This window comes from Rhododendron vialii, chromosome 1a (genome assembly GCF_030253575.1).
Source record: "Rhododendron vialii isolate Sample 1 chromosome 1a, ASM3025357v1".
NCBI classification, from domain to species: Eukaryota; Viridiplantae; Streptophyta; class Magnoliopsida; order Ericales; family Ericaceae; genus Rhododendron; species Rhododendron vialii.
Window position 1 is genome coordinate 4,967,546 of NC_080557.1, and position 11,820 is coordinate 4,979,365.

An 11,820-nucleotide genomic window follows, 5' to 3' on the forward strand; every position below is an offset into this window, starting at 1 on the left:
TTCTAGAAGTTGGTTTTGTTCGTTAATGGAAAAGACGAGGATGGGTTTTGTACTGATTCCGGCGCATTATGTTGCATGTTTGGAGCGGGCTTCGGGTTGGTGTTGTGCAGTGAAGTACCCAACACTGCTTTGCGCACCTCTGATCCGTCAGATCGTACATTCAATGGCTCGAATCTTATCTTGACAACCAACGATCGAGAGTTGTTCATTATCGAGATGAGATCCGAACCGTCGGATGCACGATCCGACGGTTCGGAGGTGCACACCTTGGTGTTGCGTACACCACTGCACAACACCATCCCCAATTCGTTTGGAGCGTAGAATTAGAAATGCTTTTTTTTTTTTTCCCTTTATTCTAGTCTTTGATATAATAAACAAATAGAAAAACTAGAGACAATTACGCCAATTAACCGATGCCTCTATTTTACACAATATCCTTAAAATATAATTGCAGGCTTATCGTAAAGTGTTGGAGGATTCTGCTGACGTCTGTCTCCGAAAAATGAAAGATTTCAGACCGTCGCAACGTTGAATTCTTTCGGCTAAGAGAATTATGTTTTGTAACATTTCACCACAAAAATTAAGGTATTTTACGATATTGTGGAAATTTTTTTGGATCAACTACTGTACTGATTGGGGAAAAAATTATAAATAAGTTTTTAGTGCTCATAGTCATAGCCATAGTGAAATGTTGACCAAAAACTTGAAGGGCTGAAAATTAAGAAAAAAGCATATTTGCCTTGAGGAAATACGTGTTAGTTTGCAAGGTGTGTGCACGTGAAAGAGATATACGCTGGTGTGGTGTGGTGTGTGCATGACTCATGACTGCATGGGCAAGTATATGAGTGTGTTGTGGAATAATAGCAAAAAAATGGAAAGAAAGGAAAGCACGACATGATTCAGAGGTTGGACAAGTGTCCTATTTTTTGACAACAAATTGGGCAGTTGCAGAGCCAGAAATTTTATATAATGGGGCACCTTGTCACCATAAATTAAAAAAAAATCACCATAAAATAAAATTTCGAAAATACTAAAATCAAAATTTCAAACATTCTTCACGAGGCACAAAAGTTGTAGAATAATATATTCCAAAAGCTTCTAATCATAAGCACAAAACTCTAAATATTCGCTGCTGATCAAATTTTGTATGATTGATCACTACGAGTGTTAATCGTTTAAAAGTTCTGCATGATTACACCGTTATTAATTCCATCAAAAATATCTCACTATATACATTATAATGGGAGAATTTTTCATAAGTCCATTATAGCACTTTCCAAACCCATCTAGTCCACTTCTAAATTCTGTAACCTCCTAAGTCCACTAACCTATTAGTAAAGATATAATAACCCTGATTAGTCTAATATACCCCTCCTTTCAAAAAAAAAAATTGCCCCGTTTTTTTCTCAATCTCCGTATTTTCCTCCATGTCAAATATATCCATTTACTCCCATTACAAAATCCGTCCACCCTCCCCCCCCCCCCCCCCCTCCCCCCATTTCCAAAATGAACCAGAGAGAGGAAAAAAAAAAGCCATTGACCCAACGAACCAGACTGAGAGTCCTTCATCGTCGTCGGGCTTCTTCGTCGCCGGTCCTTCTTCGTCATCATCAGCCCTCCTTCATCGTCGCCCTCCTTCGTCAATCGCGATCGCACACCAATGATCGCACCTGTTCACCCACGTTCGTCTCCGTTGCGCTAGTCGCCTTTGATTCGCCCTCGTTTCAGTCGGACGCCGTTCTTCGCCTTCGTCAGATCCAGTCGCCTTCATTTCAGTGATAGTCGCCGTTCTTCGCTTTCGTTTCTCCATCGCCTTCGTCAGATCCTACAACGCAATCGATACACCAGGTATGTTTCTCTTCGTATATATGGTTATAAACCTAAGTTATTTGCCCTGTGATTGAGGGTTTTGTACACAGCATCCTGGGGAAAATTTATGATTGGTATTCGTCGACTCTGAGACCCTGTTCTGAGTAGATTATGTTTCTCATCGTATATATGGTTATATAAATGGTTTGGCTCAATTAAATTAGGGTTTTGATTGCGAGTAGATATAGTTATATCAAACTCTAATCGGTTAGGTATTGGTTAAGTTAAGATAGGGTGTTGATTGTGAGTATATATGGTTATATCAATCTTTGATCTGGTATGGTATAGTTGAATTAAGTTAGGGATTCGATTGATAGTATATATGGTTATATAAAAGTTGGTAACTGAGTACAGTTCAAGGTATATATAGGAACTCATTAGTAAAGCACAATTGGACAGTTAATAATATATAACATTATATGTGACTATTTTATAAGTTTATATATGGTTATATATTCAGGTCTATAAACCGCTGCGCGGACCAATTCAATAACGTAAATATATATGGTTATATATGATATACCGTATCATTTTCATTGTATTGCAACAACATACAAATATTACATGTTCCATATTAGTTTTGATAAAATATTATATACGATCAGTAGACTTGCGGAAGGTTATATATCATGTTTTCACCTTAAATATAAATGGTTATATATATGACATAATGTTACGTGTTTTATTAATGTCTTGCTGGCTTTGGATTGTTTTTGTTCTGAATCTACTTTATTACCATGCTAGTGTTTAGGTTATATATATTTGCATATGTTTAACTCTGTGTATTTTTGCAGGAATGAGAAAACCAAATCAGAAAGATAAAAAGTTGGTACCTGTGAAACGAACATATAATGTCCCGCCAATAGCAAGGATAGATCCTCCAGCACGGATGAACTGATGAGATGGTGATAGAGAATGACTGAAATGGTGTCATTGGGACAATTTTTATTTTTATTTTTTATTTTTTGTGGGGGTTTGAACAAACTTTGTCTTCGATGGTTCGAACATTAATGATGTTTCATTTTGAACAAGTTTTGACTTGCCCACTGACTTAGGTCGTACATTTTGGATAAATTGAAATTGATGGCATGTTAAGGTTTGATTCTGCATTGTATATAATGTTAAAATGCGAGCTGATGAATGAGTATATAACGTAAAATGTAAGTATCTCACAATAACTGTGAACTGATGAACGAGTATATAATGTTATATAACGTTATATATGTACAATAACATTATATTGACATTATATAAGGTTAAACCTAAACAACCAAAAATCATTTTAGGTTTGCATCATTAATATTGTTATATGTGGTTTTCTGTCATGAGTGAATGAGTACATAACGTTAAATGCAAGCTGATGAATGAGTATATAACGTAAAATGTAAGTATCTCATGTTAAATGTGAACTGACAAACAAGTATATTACGTTCAGATGTAAACGTAAGTATCTCATGTTATATGTTCTTGTAAGGCATAAAGTCCACTACGTTATATATAGTGTATCAGAAAAAAAAGAATCTTCGATTGTTATATAACGTTATATAAGTACAACAACGTTACATACGAATCTATATCAAGATCAGTATATCCGTGATTGGCGTGATCAACATTCCAAATAGAGAGAGACGAGAGAGAGAGATACCCGTGATTGGCATGATTTGCAAAACTAGAAGGGATAATGAGAGGATAATGGGCTAAATTGATGGGATTTTGATTTCAAAACTAAAAGAGATAAAGGGAGGATAATGGGCTAAATTGATGGGATTTGAATGGAAGGGTAATTCTGTCAGGCAATAATTCTCTTTTTAAATGTAGTAGACTTTATGCCTTACCAAATGCATATTAGTGGACTTAGTGGGTTAGAAACTTGATCAGTGGACTAAGTGGATTAGAAACATGCTATAGTGGACCCTAGGCTAATTTTTTATACATTATACCACCAAGCCATTTGTTCAATCATTGATCATTCATTCGGTTCTGCAATCGATTTTTTAAAATAATTTGAGCATCAATCCCCAATTCCTTCAATGATTTGATAGGTTTACCAAAAAAAATAAGTGTTGAGCTGATAAAATTTCGGGGGCACGTGACCCCCTGCATATTCCCTTTCACTCCTGCCAGGGGCTAGCTAGTTTGATTGGTCAAGAGTTTAAATTTTTTCATCTGCGCGTAGATGTTCTTCCCTTAGATGGGGTTTTCCTTTCTTAATTTCTTTGTTTATTTCCTATGATGGACTTATTTCTTGTATTGGTTGAGTTTGTTGAGCTCGGTTGCCTCATGGTCTCTCACATGTGTTGTGTTTTATAGGGTACAAATATATATATTCATAAATTTCTTTTTAGTTCGACGGTTAGGAGTGTCTAGGTTAGCTTAAGCGCACTTTGACTATTTCTCTTCCTGATCCGGTCAAAGACATGCCGTTAACCCCGAAACTAGGGTTTAAGAAGAGTTTCTCTCTTGCGGCCTAGCCCCAAAGTTATACATGTCTACCTTCTTGTATTTCTGAACTAATATCTTTGATTCACATAAGTTTTGTATTTCCTATATATCAATTAGGAAAAATTTTAAAATGATACCTGAACTTTGTACCAAATGTTACATAGATACTTAAAGTTAAGTTTATTTCAATTAAACACCTATACTAACAAAATCATTAAATTTAGACACATGAACTTAAGTTTATTTCAATTAAACACCTGTATAACAAAATTCCCAAATTTAGACCACCGCCGTTATACTCCGTCCCAAAAATTACTGACATGGCATCTCAAATAGGTTAAGGTTATTTTCCCTCCAAACCATGTTTTTTTGCCCAAACCCAGTTCTTCTTTCTGCTTGACATACTTCTAATGATGGGTTTCGCTTGGGTGCATCGCCCCTTATTGGAAACACGTGTAATGGGGCAATTTAAACGGGTTGGAGATGCCATATCAACAATTTTTGCGACGGAGTATAACAACGGGAGTCTAAATTTGGAGATTTTGTAAGTACAAGTGTTTAATTGAAATAAACATAAGTTCAGGTATCTAAATTTGGGGATTTTGTTAGTACATGTGTTTAATTAAAATAAATTTAAGTTCAGGTGTCTTTGTGATATTTGGTACAAAGTTCAGATGCCATTTTGAAATTTTCTCTATCAATTAATTATTGAGATGGCTTTGAAACCAACATTTTATTTGTTGACTAATTGAAGTTCTGAATACCAACTTTTGCATTCAAGAATCATAAACTTGGGGTAAGGTTTAACCTTCAAAAAAAATTTTTAAATAAAACGTTAACTATAAGAACTAACAAATATTGATCGCAAAGCTATTATGGGGACGAAACTGCACCCAATTTTATTTCATTTGGAGTAGTAAATGATATTGTGCGGTAATGATATTGCGCATAGTTAAATGATATAATAGCAACAATACTTGAGATTAATTGTTCAATTTATCAAAACCATTTTGTAAAAATTTGAATGGCTGAATTTTGTCTTGAAAAACATGAGACCAAAATTTCTTTCATTGTTCGCCCCCTCCAACTTTTTTCCCTTGGCTCCGCTGGCTCCGCCACTATATGTAACCCCCCAATTAATTATCATCCATCTGCTGAGTTCCAATACAACTAGGAATAGAAATGATCGTAAATCATAGAATCCGGTCTAGTAAGCCTATGGCGTACAATTACTCCTTCTGTCCCAATTTGTTTGTCTAATTAATCTCGGGTTTCCAACTTATTAAGAAAACCAAATCGGATCAATTGATTTGAAAATTTACTTAATCTGATCTATGGATTTTGAAATTGAACAGTTAATTTAAAACATGTATAAGTTAAAAAGGGACAAACAAATCGGAACAGAGAGAGTAGTTAGGTATGCACGTCTATTGTTCTCCCGCATGATTTTCTTCATTGGGGGATTCCAGGTGTTCTGTTAGTTAGCGTTGCTGGGCTTTATAAATGGAATTATTTTACATTGACCCACAAAAATTGCCAAAAATTTAACAAAAAAAAGTTTGAATATCGACATACCTCACATCGTTTACCAAAAACAGCGAGATGCAATATGTTGTTGCCTTTGATATCGGTAGAATTGACAAATTCTTTGTCTCCCTTGTTTAGCAGTAGCTTCAGAATCTCGAGTTTATTATAGTTTACACACGAGTGCAAAATATTGTCACCTCGATCAACCATAAGTCGAGCTGGGCTGGGGTTGGTTCAAAGCAACACCTTAAATACTTTATCATTACCTTTCATGACAGCGATATGAAGAGGGTTATTACCTTCTCGGTCACGAGCCACGCACATCTCATGGCTAACTTCCACTAAATGTTCCACAATCTCAGTTCTAGAACAAATTCTTTTTGCCCTGTTGATGTAGCCATGTGAAGAGGATTTTTCCCTTTGAAACTTCCCACCAAAACTTTATCCAGAATGTATTCATCTACTGTCAATATTTCCTTTTAGTGATTTTACATCCCCTTAGTGATTCTACATCCCCTCTCATTGCTGCATCTCAGAGCCATTCCTCTGTTTTGTCCTTCCATGTCTCTCTCTTGTGCCTTATCCTCTGTTCTTCACTCTCTCCGTTCCTCGCCTCTCTCTCTTGCACTGTCTTGATGAATAGTTCGCCTGTTTCTCTCTCTCCCCCTCCCTTCTCCTCCTTTTCTCATTAATCTAGAAAAGATTGAGCATAATATGACTAGAGCAATTATGTTAATTTGCACAAGTGCATCACTGGCCGATTACGTATGTATGCATATATATTGGTAGATGGATACAGTTGAATGCTTTACATATATACACAAGAGTGCAATCATACGTACGGTGCATGCATCTACCAAATTCGATTGAAATATGAGGCCCAGTTACGGAGGAATGTTAGTCAACTTAATGCCAGTGAGCATATGATGATCATAGGATTCCTTTCTAGATCGATCTCTCTCTCACACACACTAAATGCCAGTCATGAGGATAGGATGATCTTGGGTTTTAAGGGAGATTTTTGGGATAATAAGTGAAGAGAGATAGATAGAAAAAAAAAAATAATAATAATAATAATAATTAGGAAGAAAACTTGAATATCTAGACCCAAACCGAATACAGTCACATTTCCGGTTTCTCAGTACTATTGGACCCATGGGCCTGCTGTCCAGAAACAGCTGCGCCCAAATGCGCCACCACTAGGAGGTTGAATGGCAGGACACCATAATCCTTGGTCGGCTGGCCCTTTCTATCACCTCGTCACATGATGCCTTTATTAAATAGAAACAAAACCTGATATATGTTTCATGTGGAAGCGGCGGCCTGTTGTGCCCATCTCACTGCAGCGTGCAACGATACTAAATCTCACCGTTCAAAACTGTTTTACTCCAGTTCGTTTGGATGGTCGTACTATTTATTACCGCTAATATATATTCTATTTCCGGTTATAGAATAACTTTATAAGATTGATGAATGGCTAGCTTTTCAGCAAGTTCTTTATAAGATTGATGAATACCTCCAAATTGATCATGCTTTTTAGGGGAGGAGCCAATGATATTAACAACAAGAGTTAGAGAAGAGAATAATTGACCCACTGATATAACCTCTTTGGATGCCACTACCAAGTCTAATTGGAGCCATTGAGCAAAGCAGTGAATATAATATATATGCAAATAGACACTTATTAAAAAATAGAGTCTGCAAATCATTCCATATTCTATGCATGTTACTAGCACCATTGTATCCTTGGTCACAAATATTTTGATCATTAAAGTTGAACGAGAAATTTGGAAAGTGGTGCTCTCTGCTATGAATATTCCATCTGAATTGTTTTATTATTATTATTATTGTTATTATTGGATAATTAGTTCATTGGTAGAGGGATTCGAATTGTTTGGCGACCACATGCCACAAAGTTGAACGAGAAATTCTATCATACTGTTATATGTGAAAATTTTACATGCAATCTTGTCTAGTAGTAATTGTAGACACTGAAGCTGATAATACTTGACGCATAAATGCTTGAGCTATTCAAGGACTGGTACGAACCAACTCTTCTAAGACTTGGACATGACCTTCCATCGCAGCAATGTGAACAGAGTTATTACTGTCTCAATCGCAAGCCAAACACAGGCTCATTTCATAATAGCTAGATAGAGAGAGATATTCAACAAACTGTTGAATGCTTTACGATACGAGGATGCTATGATGCGGTGAAGGCATCTTCTTAATTGGATTTAATAAATAATGAGGTCAGCCCAATCAACGAGCAATTTGAGTCAACTTAATGCATGACGTTCAGCCATAAGAGGTGAGGATGATGCAAGTGATGATTCAGATAATCTCAGATGCAAGCTAGGGCAAGTGGGCATGATGCAAGTACTAGCATGTGGTATGCCTATTTCTACCCCATCCAATGTGGCGTACGTATCTTTACAAAGTAATATCAGCAGTTTAATTATTGTCAAGACGGAGAGATTAAGAATTTTTTGTTATTTTTTTTCAAAACGATAATATACTATTATTGATAACAACTCATCCGAAGATCAAAGAAGATGGTTATCTCACCCTAGAGAGCTCAATAACCAAACGGGAGGTCTGGCAATCCCATGTCTTACAACCAAAACTGTGTTAGGATATCAGCTTTCACATTCAGAGCTATGCTCGAATATTGATATAAACGCACGCCTAAAAGAGCCTTAGTCATGGCAAACCCCTTGAAAGTTGCGCATTACCGTTTCTTATAGCTTTCTTCCATTTGTTTGAAAATAACCTTTGTTGTTTATCCGGGGACAACACAAAGTTTGTACAGTAGTAGTACTATTTTCAATAACATGACTTGATCAAATTTTTGATAGCATAAATACATGGAAAAATTATATGATGATTTATTTGTGTTGCAAACATGACTTCACTGTTGAAAAAAAAAAAAAAACAGACATGACTTCACAGAATCACACACACACGATTAGGCATTTATATATAGTAAGTATTAGTGGGCAATTTTTTATTCCAATTCTTCCAAATGCAAGTAGAACAAATTAGGCATTTTTATCTCGTTGAAATCCTTCTCAAGTGAGGCAAGTGGTGAGAGTGACAGGAGCCACGGGCTGCACCACATCCTTGCACTTCTTCTGCCGGCCAACATACATGGAAAAATTCTCGCATGCATCTTTCCGTTATACGTAGTAAGTAGCTTAATTGTTTAACTCCATATCTCCGTAGATCATTGCTTGCGACCTAACTTTGCGTTGTAGAAGTGATTGTGGTGTGGTTGGAAGATAGTGGTGATGGTGATCACCGTGGCAAGTGGACGATGGATGGCAATGGTGGTGATGGACCGAACCGAAAGTTTCTTGATGTCATGTTCACTTCATTACTCTACTCAAAAAATATTTTTCAACTCAATCATTAATTACTCTCATTTCTCTCTCTAATTTTTTGTTAGGATCGTCACACACACACACGATTTACGAGTATAAACCGTAAAGAAAACAACACAGAGATATACGTAGTTCCCCAAATCCGAGTACTTCCACGGGACCGAGAGTGGCTGCTGTTCTTTTTTATCACAGTATAAATTAGGGTTTACAACGTAGAGTATTTATATTGACTCTATTCTAACCCTAACCTGGTATTTGGTCTGTATCCCAAAAATACAATTGTACGATACCGTACCGTAACATGGGGGGCACCCCCCAATTACGGAATGTCTGGGCCTTCAGCCCAATCTACTTTCACTGGATCATCGATGATGAGCCAGATTCCTTCGCTCCACTACGTTCCACGCGTTCCGCTCCGCTTTGACATTCTGGCCTTCTTTCTAAAACTCCTTAATATTTCTTCATATTTAACATATGAGCCACGTTTCTAACATTTTTCAATTATTACTCTCATTTCTCACTTTATCTCTCTCTACTTTTTATCTCTCTCTCTCTCTCTCTCTCCAATCATTACTCTCATTTCTCTCTACACTCATTATCTAAAAATACTACTCAAATTATAAACCAAACAAAGCATCAGTTTTTGAAAATCTGAATCTAAACCAAAACGTTCAACTTTGGTTTGGACCGGTTCGGATTCATTCGGTGTTGGTTTCGTCAGTCAGTGTCTTCGGTTTGGACTGAAAATGATAATCGGGCCTGGTTGGGCACAAAAAGTCACAACCTTGGATAAAAAATCCATCATATGGGCCACAACATACCTAATTGCAAGCACTAGTGGGCTTGAAAATATCATTTACAGCAAAGGCCTAAAAACAGAGTCCAAACTATTATAAAGAAAAAAGAAAAAAGAAAAAAGAAAAAAGAAAAAAAAAGAAGAAGAAGAAGAAGAAGGAGAAGATTTCCAGAACAATTGCAAAGCCCAAACAATAGATAATTTCTATCACCAAATTGGAAAGACTAATTTCCTGCATGGTGATAATTTGAAATTTCTATCAACAAATAGATACTATAATTTGCTATATGCAAGCATTGTTGACTATTTGACATTTTTTGGAGGATTTTATGGAATTTATACATGGTACACTTTTTAGTCTTCATTGTTTTAGTCTCTATTATTTGAAGCATTTGTGGTTTTTTCTGGCCTGAGGGGTGTGACAAATTGATGTGTCCTCTTTAAAGTTTGGGTTAGAGTAGGAGTAATTATCATCAGCTTCTTTTCTTAGTTATAATTGTTTTTCCTTGCAATATCATGGGTTCTTCAATTAGCCGATTAAGGTTAACAACGCCCCGGCTTTTGGTCAATCATAACATCAAGTGAATCAATCTGGCGAAAATATCCCAGTATTGGGGGTGGAAAAATGGCCGGAAAATGGAAAGAATGTTGCCTATGTACTTTTTTTACTTCATTAGCATTACTATTAATAACTTTCCCTTAGTTCCAAACACAGCTTATGGCTCAGGTCGACTATTGAATCGTATTAATGTTCTCTACTGTTTGTGTTGGGTATTGACATTTTTTAAAACAGCTAGATGCAATATGGTGTTGCCACCGGCATCAACATCATTGACAAAATCTGGATATGGAATCATGTCTAGTAGTAGTTGCAGACATTCCAATTAGTAATACTTTACACATAAGTGCAAGATGGTGTCGCCTCAATCCACCTTAACTTGAGCTCTGTGGGGGCTGGTTCGAAACAACTCTTGTAAGACTTGTACCTGACCGTTAATTGCAGCGATGTGAAGAGGGTTATTACCATCTCGATCATGAGCTAGGCACATCTCTGGGCTAACCTTCACTAAAGCTTTCACAATCTCTATGTGCCCCTTAGCGGATGCTACGTGAAGGGCTGCCCCTAGTTCCATATCTAAAACTCCAGCTAGGTCTGGTTTAATTTTCAGAAGTTGTAGAACAAACTCTGTTTTCCCAATTGATATAGCCACTTGAAGAGGATGTACTCTTCCCCTTCAAACTTCCCACCAAAACTCTATCGAGAATGTAAACATCTCTTGCAATTATATCGTATAGTAATGCTAGATCCCCTCTCATTGCTGCATCACAGAGCAATTCTTCCATTCTCTCCCCCTCTCTATCGCTCAAGTTATAATAGATTGAGTATATGTTTCTCAAAAATTAAGTTCGCAACACAACACAAGCTCGTTTCATATGTGCATACATAGATAGATATATACACTCAACTGTTGGATGCTTTACAATACGAGGATACTATGATGTGGTGACGACGTCTTCTTAATTGGATTTAAATATGAAGCCCACCCAATTATCGAGTAATGTGAGTCAACTTAATGCAGGTCAGCCTAAGATGATCTTAGGAAGGCAATTAGTAAATCTATTTCTGACATTCGCAATTAACTTAATACTCCTCCCGTCCCAAAATCTTTGATCTTTTTCGATATTCGCATTATTCTTTAAATTCTTATATCTCCCAATTTACTATATTTTTCATAATTTTAAAATTTTTATATTATAGATTTAATTAAGAACTATCAAACAAGATCTATATTGTATATCATT

General features: G+C 36.4%; 1 protein-coding gene across 1 annotated transcript; it reads right to left on the reverse strand.

Annotated features, from left to right (window-relative positions):
* Window positions 1-2: 2 nt before the first annotated feature.
* Window positions 3-11,361, reverse strand: LOC131326750 (ankyrin repeat-containing protein ITN1-like). The gene is made up of 6 exons (XM_058359620.1): window positions 11,259-11,361; window positions 11,004-11,170; window positions 6,138-6,179; window positions 5,887-5,982; window positions 1,671-1,825; window positions 3-285 (listed from the first exon to the last, which is right to left on the reverse strand). The coding sequence occupies exons 1-6, from the start codon at window positions 11,359-11,361 to the stop codon at window positions 3-5; spliced, it is 846 nt and encodes a 281-aa protein (XP_058215603.1).
* Between the last annotated feature and the right edge of the window lie 459 nt (window positions 11,362-11,820).

Excerpts from the sequence above, each read along its gene's own strand:
- LOC131326750 (XM_058359620.1), bottom strand. The coding sequence starts at position 11,361 with ATGGAAGAATTGCTCTGTGATGCAGCAATGAGAGGGGATCTAGCATTA. Across the intron at positions 11,171-11,258 it reads CGATAGAGTTTTGGTGGGAA|ACCTAGCTGGAGTTTTAGAT; the intron begins GTTTGAAGGGGA and ends AAATTAAACCAG. Across the intron at positions 6,180-11,003 it reads TCGCTGCAATTAACGGTCAG|TGGAAGTTAGCCATGAGATG; the intron begins GTACAAGTCTTA and ends TGGAACATTTAG.